Here is a 21896-nt window from a genome sequence, read left to right on the forward strand (position 1 = left end):
TATTCCCTTACATAGTGCACTACTTTTGACCAGGGCCCTATGGCATCATATTCCCTGTATAGTGCACTACTTTAGACCAGAGCTGGCACCCTATTCCCTGTATAGTGCACTACTTTAGACCAGGACCCTTAGGCATCCTATTCCCTGTATAGTGCACTACTTTTGACCAGAGCCCTTAGGCATCATATTCCCTGTATAGTGCACTACTTTAGACCAGTATACTCCTATTATATGATACTAGCTACTATACTGTATACTCCTGTTATATGATATTAGCTACTATATTAGATACTCCGGTTATAAGATACTAGCTACTATATTTGATACTCCTGTTATATGATACTAGCTACTATACTGTATACTCCTGTTATATAATACTAGCTACTATATTAGATACTCCGGTTATAAGATACTAGCTACTATATTAGATACTCCGGTTATAAGATACTAGCTACTATACTGTATACTCCTGTTATATGATACTAGCTACTATACTATATGCTCATGTTATATGAAACTAGCTACTATATTAGATACTCCGGTTATATGATACTAGCTACTATATTAGATACTCCTGTTATAAGATACTAGCTACTATACGATATACTCCTGTTATATGATACTAGCTACTATACTGTATACTCCTGTTATATGATACTAGCTACTATACTGTATACTCCGGTTATAAGATACTAGCTACTATACTATATACTCATGTTATATGATACTAGCTACTATACTGTATACTCCGGTTATAAGATACTAGCTACTATACTATATACTCATGTTATATGATACTAGCTACTATACTGTATGCTCCGGTTATAAGATACTAGGTACTATACTAGATACTCCTGTTATATGATACTAGCTACTATACTAGATACTCCTGTTATATGATACTAGCTACTATACTGTATACTCCTGTTATATGAAACTAGCTACTATACTATATACTCCTGTTATATGATACTAGCTACTATACTAGATACTCATTGTTGGGTTGGGTTTGTGTGGGGGGTCTGTGGGTGGCATTTGACCATTTCTTTGGAATCTTCATGTCTTACTCATTCTTTAAAATACAGTTTGGTGCAAATGGGATGTTAGGTATATTTATTAAATATTATATGAATCCTATTAATTCAAATGGGCAATTTTGGTGCAGTCAATTACTTGCTCAGAGATTGAAATTTAACTTTATTTAAAATAATATTACGGGTTTTTTAATCTTCTCTGTTTCTAACTACAGAAACAAGTTCAGAGCCATCTGAGATGGTGGGAGTCATGGCTGGACTGGCCTGGATGGACCCTCCGGACAACATGTCCGACTCCTACATTCAGTACGACTGGGACATGAGCTGCCAGCACTGAGATGGTGGGCGTCATGGCTGAACTGGCCTGGAACGACCCTCCGGACAACATGTCCGACTCCTACATTCAGTACGACTGGGACATGAGCTGCCAGCACTGAGATGGTGGGCGTCATGGCTGAACTGGCCTGGATGGACCCTCCGGACAACATGTCTGACTCCCACATTCAGTACGACTGGGACATGAGCTGCCAGTAGTGACAGTAGGAGTGCCTTGACAGCTAGTCTGTGTTGGAAGCTGACAGTGAGTGTCTCCCTGGCCCCCTCCACACCAAACCCACCACAGCCATATTGTCTGTCCTGACACCATGTGACTGTTTCCAATGAAGGGCAGAAAGTGTATCAATGCATGAAACACTGTCAGCAGTGGGAGGTAATTTATATGAGCGTGGCGGAGCTGCTCTTCCCTCGTGAACACCGCCCCCACCGTGTGAGTGGTGTTGTCACCACCTTCCTTAATGACACTAGGGGAGTTCCTGAAACCAAGATAGAGGGTTAGCTTTAGGGGTTAGGGGGTTAGGGGGTTAGGGGGTTAGGGTTAAGGGTTAGGGTTAAGGGTTAGGGTTAAGGGTTAGGGTTAAGGGTTAAGGGTTAGGGTTAGGTGAACAAAGCAGGCAATTGTCTGTGAGAGAAACTCTCAGCGGTTCTAGAACCACCTTCCCACACTTGAACATACAGGGAGCTAAGGCTAGCACGAAGGGAAAAGCAAGGTATCTTGAAATGTGTATATATATATATTCTTAGGGGGTATTTGTTGGCTGTACCTTGAAAGACAAACCTGAGAAACCTCCCTGTGTGCTGGCAGAATGCTTATGTGAAAATGAGCGTCCTGCAGGTGGACTGAAGTGAACCGGTCACCTCGACGAATAGAAGCGAGACATTGAGTGTAAACATGAGGTGTAGCTGTGGAGGAGCCGTAGGTCCAGACTGGCCCCCCCTCCTTTAGGAATCAGGAAGTCCCAGGAGTAGAAGCCTCAGTGTCTCTCTGCTGCTGGTGTTACTATGAGAGAGAGCAGAGGTCCTTCGTCTCTATTCGTTAATAAAATCAGAACTCCACTGAAAACGGGTGGCAGTGCAGTGCAGTGCAGTGCAGACAAACGGGCAGTGGTAAAACAACAGGACTTGGAGACGGTGCTTGGTGGCGACTGGAAGTAGGTCTTCCTGTCTCAGTTTCTCGTGAAAAGTGCTGAGGGGAGAGCTTTGGCATTGGGGTCCGTGCTCCGTCCGTCTTCCCTAGAGAGTGGATACATTGAAATGAGGGGTCCGTGCTCCATCCGTCTTCCCTAGAGAGTGGATACATTGAAATGAGGGGTCCGTGCTCCATCCGACTTCCCTAGAGAGTGGATACATTGAAATGAGGGGTCCGTGCTCCGTCCGTCTCCCCTAGAGAGGGGGTACATTGAAATGAGGGGTCCGTGCTCCGTCCGTCTTCCCTAGAGAGTGGGTACATTGAAATGAGGGGTCCGTGCTCCGTCCGTCTCCCCTAGAGAGTGGGTACATTGAAATGAGCCACTGCACGAGGGGCAGGGTTTCAGGATCACAGATGTACCTTTCCCCCATAGTGGTTGGGGGGGAAGTCTGTGCTCCACCCGAGAGGATGCAGGCCAGGACACAGTGTGAACTCTACCGATTTCTATGGCCTTGCGAGGACGGAGGGCACTTGTGGCAGGTGTGCCTTCTATATAACTCTATGGCAAGGTATTTATACGGACAGGTTCAAGGGCGCCTCTTTTCAAACCGGTTCCTTCACCCAGACAGAGCTGAGTAGTTGAGCATGTCAAACAACAACCAGTCATTGAAAAGTGAATATAAGCCTTTTCTCTTCTAAAAGACGATGAGAAGAGGATTTACTAACCTTTGTTTGTTTTGTAGTGGCCGTGAAATGGTAATGGCGCAGTCAAAAAGACAGGGAGTCTACTGATCTGTTCTCTTTGGTACTTGTAGTGTTAATGGACACGAATCTGATACATGTTAAATTCACATTTTCAGACTTAAAGTGTCAGAGATTATATTAAATTATACAGTAGAGAGAACAGTGCATCTAGACTCCATGTTAGATCAACTATTATACAGTAGAGAACAGTCCATCATAGACTCCATGTTAGATCAACTATTATACAGTAGAGAACAGTCCATCATAGACTCCATGTTAGATCAACTATTATACAGTAGAGAACAGTCCTTCTAGACTCCATGTTAGATCAACTATTATACAGTAGAGAACAGTCCTTCTAGACTCCATGTTAGATCAACTATTATACAGTAGAGAACAGTCCATCTAGACTCCATGTTAGATCAACTATTATACAGTAGAGAACAGTCCTTCTAGACTCCATGTTAGATCAACTATTATACAGTAGAGAACAGTCCTTCTAGACTCCATGTTAGATCAACTATTATACAGTAGAGTGTGACATTTTCTGTGTGTTTATCCACTCGTATATATAGAATAATGCTGCTTTTCTAATAACCAACTCGGTTGGGTTCATGGGAGTAATCCATACAATCACTGTATAAGCAATTTCCCAGTACTCCCAGAACATTGCTCTGGGAACCAACAGGAGTATCTCAGTTTCAAGGTGAGAAGCCTGGTGTGGTATCAGTCAGTCTCATGCAGGAACCAACCGTGCTTATATGACTTGTTTGTGTCGCAGTATAAAGAGTCTCAAATCAAATCAAATCAAACTTTATTTGTCACATGCTCCGAATACAAGAAGTGTAGACTTTTACAGTGAAATGATGACTTACGAGCCCTTAACTAAAAGTGCAGTTCAAGAAGAGTTAAGAAAAATATTAGTAGACTTAAATAAAAAGTAATAATGTAAAAATTAACATCAATAAACCTCTATGACTGTGATAATAAAGATTGATTCATTTCCTGTGAATTTCAGTCCTTAGTGGTGAATTTCCACGACAACAGAGAGAACAGTCCTTCTGTTATCAATTCATCGTATTGTTATTGCATATGTTCTGTTATTTTTATTATGATCTATTATACATTTGAATTGTTATATATTGTATGTAATTGACAAGGTAAATTGAATGAGCAGAAAATAGTTTACGATTGATAGTAGTTAGCATAATCTTATTTAGCAGTTCAGAGAGTACCGAGGATGAATCCTATTTCTCACAGATCCATCTGTATTTATAGTAACAGTAATAGTCCCACCATGCTCCTGTGTCTGATGACGAGGAGTAGAAATACACACAGTTCTCAGCTCTTCCACCATTAGGCTCTCCACTGTTCCAATACCTGTAGAAGAAACAACACAGAATCAGGCTGTCCACTGTTCCAATACCTGTAGGAGAAACAACACAGAATCAGGCTGTCCACTGATCCAATACCTGTAGAAGAAACAACACATAGAATCAGACTGTCCACTGTTCCAATACCTGTAGGAGAAACAACACAGAATCAGGCTGTCCACTGTTCCAATACCTGTAGGAGAAACAACACATAGAATCAGGCTGTCCACTGTTCCAATACCTGTAGAAGAAACAACACAGAATCAGGCTGTCCACTGTTCCAATACCTGTAGGAGAAACAACACAGAATCAGGCTGTCCACTGTTCCAATACCTGTAGGAGAAACAACACATAGAATCAGGCTGTCCACTGTTCCAATACCTGTAGGAGAAACAACACATAGAATCAGGCTGTCCACTGTTCCAATACCTGTAGAAGAAACAACACAGAATCAGGCTGTCCACTGTTCCAATACCTGTAGAAGAAACAACACATAAAATCAGACTGTCCACTGTTCCAATACCTGTAGGAGAAACAACACACAGAATCAGGCTGTCCACTGTTCCAATACCTGTAGGAGAAACAACACATAGAATCAGGCTGTCCACTGTTCCAATACCTGCAGGAGAAACAACACACAGAATCAGACTGTCCACTGTTCCAATACCTGTAGGAGAAACAAATAGAATCAGGCTGTCCACTGTTCCAATACCTGTAGAAGAAACAACACAGAATCAGGCTGTCCACTGATCCAATACCTGTAGGAGAAACAACACAGAATCAGACTGTCCACTGCTCCAATACCTGTAGGAGAAACACATAGAATCAGGCTGTCCACTGTTCCAATACCTGTAGGAGAAACAACACAGAATCAGACTGTCCGCTGATCCAATACCTGTAGGAGAAACAGCACAGAATCAGGCTGTCCACTGATCCAATACCTGTAGGAGAAACAACACAGAATCAGGCTGTCCACTGTTCCAATACCTGTAGGAGAAACAACACATAGAATCAGGCTGTCCACTGTTCCAATACCTGTAGGAGAAACAACACAGAATCAGACTGTCCGCTGATCCAATACCTGTAGAAGAAACAGCACAGAATCAGGCTGTCCACTGATCCAATACCTGTAGGAGAAACAACACAGAATCAGGCTGTCCACTGTTCCAATACCTGTAGGAGAAACAACACATAGAATCCGACTGTCCACTGTTCCAATACCTGTAGGAGAAACACATAGAATCAGGCTGTCCAATTTGAACCTCCTACTCCACACAGTGATTTCATAGTGACACAGAATTCATTAATGTCTTACGTTGTGGTCAGTGGTGTGTCGTCCACCCATTTCCAGGTCCCCTCAGTAACAGAGTCAGTCAGACCAATCCAGACATAGTCCTTTCGTCCACATAACCAGTTGACTAATGTCTGTAGTTGTGGGAGAGAGACAACATTGTTAATACATAGTTCTCTCTCTCTCTCTCTCTCTCTCTCTCTCTCTCTCTCTCTCTCTCTCTCTCTCTCTCTCTCTCTCTCTCTCTCTCTCTCTCTCTCTCTCTCTCTCTCTCTCTCTCTCTCTCTCTCTCTCTCTCTCTCTCTCTCTCTCTCTCTCTCTCTCTCTCTCTCCTCTCTCTCTCTCTCTCTCTCTCTCTCTCTCTCTCTCTCTCTCTCTCTCTCTCTCTCTCTCTCTCTCTCTCTCTCTCTCTCTCTCTCTCTCTCTCTCTCTCTCTCTTCTCTCCTCTCTCTCTCTCTCCTCTCTCTCTCTCTCTCTCTCTCTCTCTCTCTCTCTCTCTCTCTCTCTCTCTCTCTCTCTCTCTCTCTCTCACTCACACACCTGTTTCTCTTGGCTGTTGATAACCACCAGGTCTGCTCCTCTATTTCTGCAGTCCTGTCTGCTCTCCTCCCAGGATTTGAACTCAGTAGAGACGTAGTAACAACTGCTACCAAGCTTCTTCCATCCTTGAGGACACACTGTAAGTTGAAAATGTCTTGCTTTAGTCTCTTTAATACAACATTGAATTAAGTATCAATCAGACACTCAAGGAAGAAACTAACTAACTATTTAATGTAAGTTGAATTTCCTGTTTGTAAGTGACATGTGAACTGATACAGAGACTGTCAAACAGAACAGTCATGAGACAATTTGACTCACCTTTCTCAACTGTAGATTTTTTCAGACGTACTATCTCTTTCTGTAGCTGGTAGCTCTCTTTGGTCAGGGTGTTGTATCTGGTCTGTAGCTGGTCTCTCTCTGCAGTCAGGTTGTTGTATCGGGTCTGTAGCTGGTCTCTCTCTGCAGTCAGGTTGTTGTATCTGGTCTGTAGCTGGTCTCTCTCTAAGGTCAGGGTGTTGTTGCTAGTCTGTTGCTGGTCTCTCTCTGCAGTCAGGTTGTTGTCGCTTGTCTGTAGCTGGTCCCTCTCTTTGGTCAGGGTGTTGGAGCTGGTCAACTGGTTTCTCTCTGTGAAATAACATGATCATTGAACAAGGTAACAGTGGAAAAGTTAATCAGACATGACCAGGGTTGGGGTCAGTTGCATTTCAATTCCAGTCAATTCAGGAAGTACACTGGAATTCCAATTGATTTCCAATTCCTGGAATTGAAATTTGGTGTACTTTCTGAATGGAATTGACTGGAATGTAAATGTAATTGAACCCCGGTCGTAACACCACTGATGATGAGGAATGTTTGAGTGAGAACAAATCAAACTCACGGTAGAGTAACAGGCCTGTGATCCCAGCCAGTAGGAGAACACACAGCAGCCCCAGACACACTGCAGCTGCTCCAGAGTATCTCTTCCAACACTGACAAGACACTGAAGCACAAACTATTACCACAAGAATTTGCTCCTTAACAGCGTTGTATTAGCGTCTGCTTTTGTGTCCAGTTGCTCTTTGAATCACTGAGGGAAATAGACAAGCTTGACATGGGACAGAACACCAGAACTGAGTTCCAGAACCTCACATATTCTACTGCTTGACTTCCAGAACCTCTAACAGAATATTGGCTTAAACATATTGCAGAGTTCAGGCAGCCAAAATGACTGCCGGCACCTATTTCAATCACAATCAAATCTCATTTGTCATTTGCTTCGTAAACAACAGGTGTATGCTAATAGTGAAATGCTGATTTACGGGTCCTTTTCCAACAATGCTGAGTTGAAGATACAACATTTAAAATAGTGACACAAGAAATAAATACACAGTGAATAACAGAGAAGAATAACAAGTCTAAATTAAATGGCCACAGTGCATTTGGAAAGTTTTCAGACCTCTTGACTTTTTCTACATTTTGTTACGTTACGTATTTGAAATGGATTCAATCGTTTTTTTCCCTCATCCATAAAAATTGTCTTCATCAATCTACACACAGAGCCTTTTTGATACAATGTTCACTATTCGAGCAACAGCCCAACTCTTATGCTCGCGAACGGGTCAACATTTCCTTCCTGACTGGCTTCAGCAACAGCCCAACTCTTATGCTCGCGAACGGGTCAAGATTTCCTTCCTGATTGGCTTCCTCCGTGCAGCTCGGCCGAGCCCGTCTCTCTCTAGAAGAGAGGCAGCGGTGAATCAGCACTAGGAACTGCCTATACGGTGGCCAGGTTGGTCACTTTGTCTCCACTTGTTCCCTGCGTCCAGTAAAAGTGGTGGCTCGGCAGTAGTGGGGGATATACTGTTGAGCCAAATCGCCTGCCCATCTCCCCCCCAGACCCCTGCTTGACGGCGCCCTCGTGTGGCAGAGTCAGGCTTTTCCTCTGCCTGCTATTATCGACTCAGGCGCTGATGAGAGTTTCCTGGACCCTGGTGTCGTTACCCAGTTGGGCTCTGTTCCACTCCATTCACCCCTCGATGCCAACGCTCTCAACGGACAGCTCCTAGCCCGTGTCTGGGAGAGGACCGTCCCTGTCATCCTGCATCTCTCTGGAGACCACCAGGAAAGGACAGCTCCTCGCCCGTGTCTGGGAGAGGTACGTCCCTGTCATCCTGCATCTCTCTGGAGACCACCAGGAAAGGACAGCTCCTCGCCCGTGTCTGGGAGAGGACCGTCCCTGTCATCCTGCATCTCTCTGGAGACCACCAGGAAAGGATCAGTTTCCACATAATCGACTGTCCTCAGTCTCCCCTGGTTCTTGGCCATCCATGGTTAAAGCTGCACAACCCTCAGATCGACTGGACCGCCGGAAGGGTAACCACTTGGAGTTCATTTTGTCACTAGAATTGTCTACATTCTGCCCTTGCCCCTGCCTTGTCTTTGCCCCAGTCCATTCCAGAACCTCCGGACCTGTCATCAGTTCCTCCAGAGTGTCACGATCTAGCTCCTGTGTTCAGGAAGCACCACGCCCTGTCGCTGCCGCCTCATCGGCCGTACGACTGCGCCATCGACCTCCATTCTAGCGCTCCTCTCCCCTGTAGCCGGTTGTATAACCTCTCTCGCCCCGAGCAGCAGGCCATGGAGAGGTACATGATTGGAGAGGTACAGGATTCCCTGATTTCAGGACTTATCAGGCCTTCTTCCTCTCAGGTGGGTGCTGGTGTTTTCTTTGTAAATAAAAAGGATGGGTCACTGAGGCCGTGCATAGACTTCCGTGGGCTGAATAACATCATAGTGAAGAACAAGTTTCCTTTGCCACTCATCAGTTCTGCTTTTGCCCCCCTCCATGGTGTCACAGTGTTCACCAAACTCGACCTCCGGAATGCCTACCACCTTGTCCGCATCAGAGAAGGGTACGAGTGGAAAACTGCGTTTAACTCACCACTTGGCCACTTTGAGTATTTGGTCATGCCTTTTGGTCTTACTAACGCCCCTGCTGTTTTCCAGAACCTGGTCAATGACGTACTGAGGGATGTGATTGGACACTTCGTTATTGTCTATTTCGATGACATTCAGATTTTTTCTAAGGACCCTGAGGCTCACCAGCAACACTTTCTCCAAGTTCTCCAACGAGAATAAGCTTTTTGTCAAAGCTGAGAAATGTGAGTTCCATGCTTCCTCTGTGTCTTTCCTGGGTTATATTATTGGACCCCGCCAAGACATGGCAGTCACAGAGTTGCCTGCGCCCTCTAACCTGAAGCAGCTAAAGCATTTCCTGGGGTTTGCCAATTTTTACAGACGTTTCATCCTCAACTACAACCGTCTGGCAGCACCTCTCACCTCCCCCTCCACTCCGTTCCACTGAACTCCTGAGGCAGAGGCAGCATTCCTGGAACTCAAGCGTCGCTTCACCTCCACTCCGGTCCCTACTCAGCCCGACCCAGAACTCCAGTTCATCATGGAGGTGGACTCCTCTGACACCGGGGTAGGTGCTGTTCTGTCTCAACATTCCCCCTCTGATCAGAAGGTCCACCCATGTGCATTCTTTTCCCGTAAGCTCTCACCTGCAGAGAAGAATTTTGACATCGGTAATCGGGAACTCCTGGCAGTTAAGCTGCCTCTTGAGGCTTGGCGTCTGGGAGTTTGTCTCAGCCTGCTCGGTCTGTGCCCAGAACAAAACCTCCACGAAACCCACTTCCGGTCTGCTTCAACCTCTTCACATACCCAGTCGCCCCTGGTCACACATAGCTCTGGACATAGCTCACTGAGCTCAATCTTGGTTTCATCAGACCAGAGAATCTTGTTTCTCATGGTCTGAGAGTCTTTAGGTGCCTTTTTTGCAAACTCCAAGAGGGCTGACATGTGCCTTTTACTGAGGAGTGGCTTCCGTCTGGCCACTCTACCATAAAGGCCTGATTGGTGGAGTGCTGCAGATATGGTTGTCCTTCTGGAAGGTTCTCCCATCTCCATAGAAGAACTCTAGAGCTCTATCAGAGTGACCATCTGGATCTTGGTCACCTCCCTGACCAAGGACCTTCTACCCTGATTGCTCAGTTTGGCCAGGTGACCAGCACTAGGAAGAGTCTTGGTGGTTCCAAACTTCTTTCACTTAAGAATGATGGAGGCCAATGTGTTCTTCGGGACCTCCAATGCTGAACATTTTTTATGGTACCCTTCCCCAGATCTGTGCCTCGACACAATCCTGTCTCAGGGCACTACGGACAATTCCTTCGACCGCATGGTTTGGTTTTTGCTCTGACATGCACTGTCAACTGTGGGACCTTATATAGACAGTGTGTCTTTTTAAATCATGTTGAATCAATTGAATTTACCACAGGTGGACTCCATTGAAGTTGTAGAAACATCTCAAGGATGATTAATGGAAACAGGATGCACCTGAGCTCAACTTTGAGTCTCATGGTAAAGGGTCTGAATACTTATGTAAATAATGTATTTCTGTTTTTGTTTTTGTAATACATTTGCAAAAATGTCTAAAAACCTGTTCTTGCTTTGTCATTATGGGGTTTTGTGTGTGGATTGATTTTATATGTGGATTTAATACATTTTAGAATAAGGCTGTAAAGTAACAAAATGTGGAAAAGTCAAGGGGTGTGAATACTTTCTGAATGCACTGCATATACAGGGACTACCAGGACCAAGCTGATGTGTAGGGGTACGAGGTAATAGAGGTAGCACCAGGACCAAGCTGATGTGAAAGGGTACGAGGTAATAGAGGTAGCACCAGGACCAAGCTGATGTGAAGGGGTACGAGGTAACAGAGGTAGCTATGTACAGGGAGTATCAGGACCACACTGATGTGAAGGGGTACGAGGTAATAGAGGTAGCACCAGGACCAAGCTGATGTGTAGGGGTACGAGGTAATAGAGGTAGCACCAGGACCACGCTGATGTGAAGGGGTACGAGGTAATTGAGGTAGCACCAGGACCAAGCTGATGTGTAGGGGTACGAGGTAATTGAGGTAGCACCAGGTCCAAGCTGATGTGAAGGGGTACGAGGTAATAGAGGTAGCTATGTACAGGGAGTACCAGGACCAAGCTGATGTGAAGGGGTACGAGGTAATTGAGGTAGCACCAGGACCAAGCTGATGTGTAGGGGTACGAGGTAATTGAGGTAGCACCAGGACCAAGCTGATGTGTATGGGTACGAGGTAATTGAGGTAGCACCAGGACCAAGCTGATGTGAAGGGGTACGAGGTAATTGAGGTAGCACCAGGACCAAGCTGATGTGTAGGGGTACGAGGTAATTGAGGTAGCACCAGGTCCAAGCTGATGTGAAGGGGTACGAGGTAATAGAGGTAGCTATGTACAGGGAGTACCAGGACCAAGCTGATGTGAAGGGGTACGAGGTAATAGAGGTAGCACCAGGACCAAGCTGATGTGAAGGGGTACGAGGTAATTGAGGTAGCTATGTACAGGGAGTACCAGGACCAAGCTGATGTGAAGGGGTACGAGGTAATAGAGGTAGCACCAGGACCAAGCTGATGTGAAGGGGTACGAGGTAATTGAGGTGGCTATGTACAGGGAGTACCAGGACCAAGCTGATGTGAAGGGGTACGAGGTAATAGAGGTAGTACCAGGACCAAGCTGATGTGAAGGGGTACGAGGTAATAGAGGTAGCACCAGGACCAAGCTGATGTGTAGGGGTACGAGGTAATAGAGATAGTACCAGGACCAAGCTGATGTGTAGGGGTACGAGGTAATTGAGATAGTACCAGGACCAAGCTGATGTGTAGGGGTACGAGGTAATTGAGGTAGCACCAGGACCAAGCTGATGTGTAGGGGTACGAGGTAATTGAGGTAGCACCAGGACCAAGCTGATGTGTATGGGTACGAGGTAATTGAGGTAGCACCAGGACCAAGCTGATGTGAAGGGGTACGAGGTAATTGAGGTAGCACCAGGACCAAGCTGATGTGTAGGGGTACGAGGTAATTGAGGTAGCACCAGGTCCAAGCTGATGTGAAGGGGTACGAGGTAATAGAGGTAGTAATGGACCAAGCTGATGTGAAGGGGTACGAGGTAATAGAGGTAGCACCAGGACCAAGCTGATGTGTAGGGGTACGAGGTAATAGAGGTAGTACCAGGACCAAGCTGATGTGTAGGGGTACGAGGTAATAGAGGTAGTACAAGGACCAAGCTGATGTGAAGGGGTACGAGGTAATAGAGGTAGCTATGTACAGGGAGTACCAGGACCAAGCTGATGTGAAGGGGTACGAGGTAATAGAGGTAGCACCAGGACCAAGCTGATGTGAAGGGGTACGACGTAATTGAGGTAGCTATGTACAGGGAGTACCAGGACCAAGCTGATGTGAAGGGGTACGAGGTAATAGAGGTAGTACCAGGACCAAGCTGATGTGAAGGGGTACGAGGTAATAGAGGTAGCACCAGGACCAAGCTGATGTGTAGGGGTACGAGGTAATAGAGATAGTACCAGGACCAAGCTGATGTGTAGGGGTACGAGGTAATTGAGATAGTACCAGGACCAAGCTGATGTGTAGGGGTACGAGGTAATTGAGGTAGCACCAGGACCAAGCTGATGTGTAGGGGTACGAGGTAATTGAGGTAGCACCAGGACCAAGCTGATGTGTATGGGTACGAGGTAATTGAGGTAGCACCAGGACCAAGCTGATGTGAAGGGGTACGAGGTAATTGAGGTAGCACCAGGACCAAGCTGATGTGTAGGGGTACGAGGTAATAGAGGTAGTACCAGGACCAAGCTGATGTGAAGGGGTACGAGGTAATAGAGGTAGCTATGTACAGGGAGTACCAGGACCAAGCTGATGTGAAGGGGTACGAGGCAATAGAGGTAGCACCAGGACCAAGCTGATGTGAAGGGGTACGAGGTAATTGAGGTAGCTATGTACAGGGAGTACCAGGACCAAGCTGATGTGAAGGGGTACGAGGTAATAGAGGTAGTACCAGGACCAAGCTGATGTGAAGGGGTACGAGGTAATAGAGGTAGCACCAGGACCAAGCTGATGTGTAGGGGTACGAAGTAATAGAGATAGTACCAGGACCAAGCTGATGTGTAGGGGTACGAGGTAATTGAGATAGTACCAGGACCAAGCTGATGTGTAGGGGTACGAGGTAATTGAGGTAGCACCAGGACCAAGCAGATGTGTAGGGGTACGAGGTAATTGAGGTAGCTATGTACAGGGAGTACCAGGACCAAGCTGATGTGAAGGGGTACGAGGTAATTGAGGTAGCACCAGGACCAAGCTGATGTGTATGGGTACGAGGTAATTGAGGTAGCACCAGGACCAAGCTGATGTGAAGGGGTACGAGGTAATTGAGGTAGCTATGTACAGTGCCTTCTGAAAACTGCATTTTTCCACATTTTGTTGTTATTGACTGAATTTTAAATTATGTTTTGTCACTGACCTGCACACAATACCCCATATTGTCAAAGATTAATTACGTTTTATATATATATATATATATATATATACAGTTGAAGTCAGAAGTTTAAATACACTTAGGTTGGAGTCATTAAAACTCGTTTTTCAACCACTCCACAAATGTCTTGTTAATTAACAAACTATAGTTTTGGCAAGTCGGTTAGGATATCTACTTTGTGCATGACACAAGTAATTTTTCCAACAAATGTTTACAGACAGATTATTTCACTTATAATTCACTGTATCACACTGTATCACAATTCCAGTGGGTCAGAAGTTTACATACACTAAGTTGACTGTGCCTTTAAACAGCTTGGAAAATTCCCGAAAATGACGTCATGGCTTTAGAAGCTTCTTATAGGCTGATTGACATCATTTGAGTCAATTAGAGGTGTACTTGTGGATGTATTTCAAGGCCTACCTTCAAACTCAGTGCCTCTTTGCTTGACATCATAGGAAAATCCAAAGAAATCAGCCAAGAACTCCGAAAAAAAAATTGTAGACCTCCACAAGTCTGGTTCATCCTTGGGAGCAATTTCCAAACGCCTGAAGGTACCACATTCATCTGTACAAACAATAGTACGCAACTATAAACACCATTGGACCACGCAGCCGTCATACCGCTCAGGAAGGAGATGCATTCTGTCTCCTAGAGATGAACATACTTTGGTGCGAAAAGTGCAAATCAATCCCAGAACAACAGCAAAGGACCTTGTGAAGATGCTGGAGGATTCAGGTACAAAAGTATCTATATCCACAGTAAAACGAGTCCTATATCGACATAACCTGAAAGGCCACTCAGCAAGGAAGAAGCCACTGCTCCAAATCCGCCCCAAAAAAAGCCAGACTACGGTTTGCAACTGCACATGGGGACAAAGATTGTACTTTTTGGAGAAATGTCCTCTGGTCTGATGAAACAAAAATAGAACTGTTTGGCCATAATGACCATTGTTATGTTTGGAGGGAAAAGGGGGAAGCTTGCAAGCTGAAGAACACCATCCCAACCGTGAAGCACGGGGGTGGCAGCATTATGTTGTGGGGGGTGCTTTGCTGCAGGAGGGACTGGTGCACTTCACAAAATAGATGGCATCATGAGGAAGGGAAAATCATTTGGATATTTTGAAGCAACATCTCAAGGAAGTGTCACGCCCTGACCGTAGAGAGCTTTTTATGTCTCTATTTTGGTTTGGTCAGAGTGTGATTTGGGTGGGCATTCTATGTTCTTTTTTCTATGTTTTGTATTTCTTTGTGTTTGGCCGGGTGTGGTTCTCAATCAGAGGCAGCTGTCTATCGTTGTCTCTGATTGAGAATCATACTTAGGCAGCTTTTCCCCACCTGTGTTTTGTGGGTAGTTGTTTTCTGTTTTGTGTCTGCACCAGCCAGAACTGTTTCGTGTTGTTCTATTTTGTTATTTTGTCTCAGTGTAAATAAATAATCATGAACACTTACCACGCTGCGCTTTGGTCCGATCCTTCTTCATCCGACGACCGTTACAGGAAGTTACAGCTTGGTCGCAAATGGGTCTTCTAAATGGACAATGTCCCCAAGCATACTTCCAAAGTTGTGGCAAATTGACTTAAGGACAACAAAGTCAAGATATTGGAGTGGCCATCACAAAGCCATGACCTCATTCCTATAGAAAATTTGTGGGCAGAACTGAAAAAGCGTGTGCGATTTAAAGGCAATGCTACCAAATACTAATTGAGTGTATGTCAACTTCTGACCCACTGGGAATGTGATGAAAGAAATAAAAGCTGAAATAAATCATTCTCTCTACTATTAATCTGACATTTCACGTTCTTAAAATGAAGTGGTGATCCTAACTGACCTAAGACAGGGAATTTTTACAAGGATTAAATGTCAGGAATTGTGAAAAACTGAGTTTAAATGTATTTGGATAAGGTGTATGTAAACTTCCGACTTCAAACTGTGTACATGTTTGTGAACTGAAATGTCTTGATTCAATAAGTATTCAACCACTTCAACCTAAATAAGCTCATGAATCATTTACTTAACAAGTCACATAATAAGTTGCAATGGATCACTCTGGGTAAATTATAGTGTTTAACCCTCTAGAGTCTAAGCCCTGTCTAAACCGGGGGAGGGTCTGAGCCAACATATGGAATTGTTTTAAGATTATTTAACTATTTGATTTACAATTTTAAGACCCATTAAAAGTATAAAAAAATATGTGAAAAAAAGTATTGCATGAAGCATTGAATTTGGCATTTCCGCTATTAGCCAATAGAAACACATTGAATAACAGATGGTCATTAATGCTATTAGCCAATAGAAACACATTGAATAACAGATTCACTACATGGAACAACAGATAGTCATTACTGCTATTAGCCAATAGAAACACATTGAATAACAGATAGTCATTACTGCTATTAGCCAATAGAAACACATTGAATAACAGATAGTCATTACTGCTATTAGCCAATAGAAACACATTGAATAACAGATAGTCATTACTGCTATTAGCCAATAGAAACACATTGAATAACAGATAGTCATTACTGCTATTAGCCAATAGAAACACATTGAATAACAGATAGTCATTACTGCTATTAGCCAATAGAAACACATTGAATAACAGATAGTCATTACTGCTATTAGCCAATAGAAACACATTGAATAACAGATTCACCTCATGGAACAACAGATAGTCATTACTGCTATTAGCCAATAGAAACACATTGAATAACAGATTCACCTCAGGGAACAACAGATAGTCATTACTGATATTAGCCAATAGAAACACATGGATCAACAGATTCACCTAATGGAACAACAGATAGTCATTACTGCTATTAGCCAATAGAAACACATTGAATAACAGATTCACCTCATGGAACAACAGATAGTCATTACTGCTATTAGCCAATAGAAACACATTGAATAACAGATTCACCACATGGAACAACAGATAGTCATTACTGCTATTAGCCAATAGAAACACATTGAATAACAGATTCACCTCAGGGAACAACAGATAGTCATTACTGCTATTAGCCAATAGAAACACATGGAACAACAGATAGTCATTACTGCTATTAGCCAATAGAAACACATTGAATCACAGATTCACCTCAGGGAACAACAGATAGTCATTACTGCTATTAGCCAATAGAAACACATTGAATAACAGATTCACTACATGGAGCAACAGAAAGTCCCCAGAAATATCAAAAGGAAGTTCTGAAGTGTCTGTCCTCTATCTGAGAGTTGTTAAAGATCAGGAGACATGTATTTTTTTAACATGTATTTATCCCCTTATTTTAGGCACTAAACTATCTCCATATATAACAAAAAATAATGTGGCAAAGCAATTCACTTTATGTACTGAATACAGAGGGGCAATCCAACACAACACATTACTGAGTACTTCTCTCAATATGTTAGATCCTAGTGGTGGCTGCATCATGTTATCGTTATGCTTGTAATTGTTAAGGACTGGGTAGTTTTTCAGGATAAAAAAAAATCATAGAATGGAGATAAGCACAGGACAAATCCTAGAAGAAAACCTGGTTCAGTCTGCTTTCCACCAGACAACCTACAACACAAGGCCAAATCTACACTGGAGTTTGCAGAGTTACAGTTGTGATTTAAATCTGCTTGAACGTCTATGGTAAGACTTCAAAATGGTTGCCAAGCAATGATCAACAACCAATTTGACAGAGCTTGAAGAATTTTGAAAAGAATAATGGGCAAATATTGTACAATCCAGGTGTACAACGCTCTTACAGACTTACCCAGAGACTCACAGCTGTAATCACTCTTAGAGACTTACCCAGAGACTCACAGCTGTAATGACTCTTAGAGACTTATCCAGAGCCTCACCGCTGTAATGACTCTTAGAGACTTACCCAGAGACTCACCACTGTAATGACTCTTAGAGACTTACCCAGAGACTCACAGCTGTAATGACTCTTAGAGACTTACCCAGAGACTCACAGCTGTAATGACTCATAGAGACTTACCCAGAGACTCACCGCTGTAATGGCTGCCAAAGGTTATTCTAACATGTATTGACTGAGGGGTGTGAATATTTATGTAAATGAAAAATGTCTGTATTTATGTGTGTGTGGGCACATGTCGTGTGTGGTGTCAGTGTCTGTATTTGTTGAGCGTGTTTGTAGAGTTAGTGTAGGAAAGTTACAGTAGTGCATAAAAGTTTTGCTTGTTGGGGGGGGGGTGTGTGTGTGTGTGTGTGTGTGTGTGTGTGTGTGTGTGTGTGTGTGTGTGTGTGTGTGTGTGTGTGTGTGTGTGTGTGTGTGTGTGTGTGTGTGTGTGTGTGTCAAGATGTGAGTGTGTGTCAGCGTCAAGCATTATAACAGGATAAACTGTTACCTGAATGTTGATCACCCGCTCCATCCTTCTTGCGGGGCATGATGGGTATTTGGTTGGCATATATACTATCATCAAAATCCATGGTATTTATTTAATTAGGTTCTTTGTCTTCAAATCGTAACTTCTACTGTTGTATCTTCTGCTGTTGTAACTTCTGCTGTTGTAACTTCTACTGTTGTAACTTCTACTGTTGTAACTTCTACTGTTGTAACTTCTACTGTTGTAACTTCTAATGTTGTAACTTCTACTGCTGTAACTTCTACTGTTGTATCTTCTACTGTTGTAACTTCTACTGTTGTATCTTCTACTGTTGTATCTTCTACTGTTGTAACTTCTACTGTTGTAACTTCTACTGCTGTAACTTCTACTGTTGTAACTTCTACTGTTGTATCTTCTACTGTTGTAACTTCTACTGTTGTAACTTCTACTGTTGTATCTTCTACTGTTGTAACTTCTACTGTTGTATCTTCTACTGTTGTATCTTCTACTGTTGTATCTTCTACTGTTGTAACGTCTAATGTTGTAGCTTCTAATGCTGTAACTTCTACTGTTGTAACGTCTGCTGTTATCTCAGTTGTAGGTTTGTGTCTGTTCGCTGCACAGCTGGAGTCTCTGTGTGACTCAGTCTAATGTCAGAGACAGTTTTAACTGTCAACCTCATTAAAGGGGAAACTGTCTAACCAATAGGACGACACTAACCACCACCATGTGACTCCAGACTTGTTTTCTGAGAACCATGTTTGTTTAAAACAGTGTAGATTAGTTAGTATATTTAGTTTATAGTAGTTTAGTTTACAACAGTGGATAGACATTTTAACATGTGATTAAAACATTAGTTTGAAAGAGATGTCTCTATCTTCCTCAGAGAGGGCCTGAGGTCTATATTTACTGTATCCTGTGTGACATTGACACCAGAGAAAATAGTGCAGAGACGTTCATTCACACTTCTCCTTTTCTCTTCTGTGGATGGGAGGAGGGGGGAGGACTAAATGTGTAAGGTTCTTACAAATATTTTCTGTCCCTCTCCATATCTGTCTCACTGTGTATGTCCCTCTCTCTCCTTCCATATCTGTCTCACTGTGTCTCACTCTGTATCTCCTTCTCTCTCCCCTACACTCTGTCTATCTGTCCTGTGAAACATTAACACCAGAGATAATAGTCATTCAGAGATGTCTCTATCTTTCTCAGAGAGGGCCTAAGGTCCACATGTACTGTCTCCTCCATTCTCTATCTACATCAAAAGAAGCTGTCGGACAATAACTGCACTGCACACTAACATCTCCCTGTTTATCAGAGACGGTATGGTGTCAGGAAGTACAGAAGTATTAATGGGTATAAGAGCAGCTCTCTGTCACATGTTTCTTACTGGAAAAAAGGCAAACGACTTACTGTAAATTGCATGTTGATCATTTGCATAAGACCTGGCTCGGATTAGAGCATTACACTTCTCAAGGGGTGTGTCTGAGGAGTCCTGTGTGTAAATCCCCTGTTCCTTTTACAGTAATAAGGGGTGTGTCTGAGGAGTCCTGTGTTTGCATTGACCTCAGGACACCGGTTCACCACCTGTGATGATGGGGGACAGTTAGTTATTGATCCTGTCATCAGATAGTTATTCATCCTGTCATCAGATAGTGGACAGTTAGTTATTTTTCCAACCTTGATGACCTCTCAATGTGTATGTGTGTGTGTGCGCGTGCGTGCGTGCGTGCGTGTGTGTGTGTGTGTGTGTCCTGTTCCTTTTACAGTAATAAGGGTGTGTGTGAGAGAGAGAGAGAGAATAGGAGAAAGAGGAAGTGAGAGGTTGAAAATGTGTGTGTGTTCTTAGCTACAATCCATGTCTCGGTCATTGTCCCCTGACTAGCTGTTATCAGTCATATCCTTAGACTAGCTGTTATCTTCTTTTGGCTCAAGTCCCGTTAACGGGATCGAGTTGACAACAGCCAGTGAAAGTGCAGGGCGCCAAATTCAAACAACAGAAATCTCATAATTAAAATTCCTCAAACATACAAGTATTATATACCATTTTAAAGATAAACTTGTTGTTAATCCCACCACAGTGTCCGATTTCAAAAAGGCTTTACAACGAAAGCATACCATGCGATTATGTTAGGTCAGTACCTAGTCACAAAAAATACAGCCATTTTTCCAGCCAAAGAGAGGAGTCACAAAAAGCAGAAATAGAGATAAGATGAATCACTAACCTTTGATCTTCATCAGATGACACTCATATGACTTCATGTTACACAATACATGTGTGTTTTGTTCGATAAAGTTCATATTTATATCCAAACATCTCAGTTTACATTGGCGTGTTATGTTCAGTAATGTTTTGCTTCCAAAACATCCGGTGATTTTGCAGAGAGCCACATCAATTTACAGAAATACTCATCAGAAATGTTGATGAAAATACAAGTGTTATGCATGGAATTAAAGATATACTTCTCCTTAATAATGCAACCGCTGTGTCAGATTTCGAAAAAGCTTTACAGCGAAAGCACACCATGGAATAATCTGAGTACAGCGCTCAGAGACCAAAACAAGCAATTCAGATACCCGCCATGATGTGGAGTCAACAGAAGTCAGAAATAGCATTATAAATATTCACTTACCTTTGATGACCTTCATCGGAATGCACTCCCAGGAATCCCAGTTCCACAATAAATGTTAGTTTTGTTCGATAAAGTCCATCATTTATTTCCAAATACCTCCTTGTTGTTCACGCGTTTAGTGCAGTAATCCAAATGCGCAGGCACAAGGTCCAGACAAAGTCAAAAAAGTTATATTGCAGTTCGTAGAAACATGTCAAACGATGTATTGTCACGATCGTGTGGCGGATTGATGGACCAAAACGCAGCTTTTGGAAAGTAAGCCATCTTCTTTTATTTAAAAGATGACGAAAAACACGACACGAAACACTTTAACAAAACGAACAAAAAACAACAAACGACCGTGAAGCTAAATAACGTTGTGCACTTACACACACAGGCTACAAACGTTCTACATAGACAATTACCCACAACCAATGAGAGCCTATGGCTACCCTAAATAAGGCTCCCAATCAGAGACAACCGAAATCAGCTGTCTCTAATTGGGAACTCATTCAGGTAACCATAGACTCTCCTAGACAACTAAACATACATAGACAACGCTAGACACCTGAACTCCACACAAACCCATATACTACACAACAACCCCTTTACCATAAAAACCACCCAAAACCAACAAAACACAAACATTCCCCATGTCACACCCTGACCTAACTAAAATAATAAAGAAAACAAAGAATACTAAGGCCAGGGCGTGACATAACCCCCCCCTTAAGGTGCGAACTCCGGGCGCACCATTACACAGTCTAGGGGAGGGTCTGGGTGGGCTTCCATCCACGGTGGAGGCTCCGGCTCTGGTCGTGGTCCCCACGTCACCACAGTCCCTAACCACCTCCTTAGCTTCTTCAAAATGACCCCTCTCCACATTAACCCCATTGCATTAAGGGGCAGTTCCGGACTAAGGGGCAGCTCCGGACTAAGGGCCAGTACCAGGGTAAGGGGCAGTACCAGGGTCAGGGGCAGTACCAGGGTCAGGGGCAGTACCAGGGTCAGGGGCAGCACCAGGGTAAGGGGCAGCACCAGGGTAAGGGGCAGCTCCGGACTGAGGAATGGCAGCTCCGGACTGAGGAATGGCAGCTCCGGACTGAGGAAT

General features: G+C 43.7%; 1 protein-coding gene across 2 annotated transcripts; it reads right to left on the bottom strand.

Annotated features, from left to right (window-relative positions):
• Window positions 1–4040: 4040 nt before the first annotated feature.
• LOC129843270 (CD209 antigen-like protein C) lies at window positions 4041–18808 on the bottom strand. Of its 2 annotated transcripts, none has more exons than XM_055911889.1 (6): window positions 18198–18808; window positions 7325–7426; window positions 6766–7071; window positions 6448–6584; window positions 5932–6041; window positions 4041–4623 (listed from the first exon to the last, which is right to left on the bottom strand). In XM_055911889.1, the coding sequence occupies exons 1-6, from the start codon at window positions 18277–18279 to the stop codon at window positions 4491–4493; spliced, it is 870 nt and encodes a 289-aa protein (XP_055767864.1). In that variant the 5' UTR covers window positions 18280–18808; the 3' UTR covers window positions 4041–4490. The 2 variants fall into 2 exon arrangements, with proteins under 2 accessions (XP_055767864.1, XP_055767865.1); XM_055911890.1 differs by lacking the exon at window positions 4041–4623 and adding an exon at window positions 4630–5837.
• Between the last annotated feature and the right edge of the window lie 3088 nt (window positions 18809–21896).

This window comes from Salvelinus fontinalis, unplaced genomic scaffold (assembly GCF_029448725.1).
Source record: "Salvelinus fontinalis isolate EN_2023a unplaced genomic scaffold, ASM2944872v1 scaffold_0103, whole genome shotgun sequence".
NCBI lineage: Eukaryota > Metazoa > Chordata > Actinopteri > Salmoniformes > Salmonidae > Salvelinus > Salvelinus fontinalis.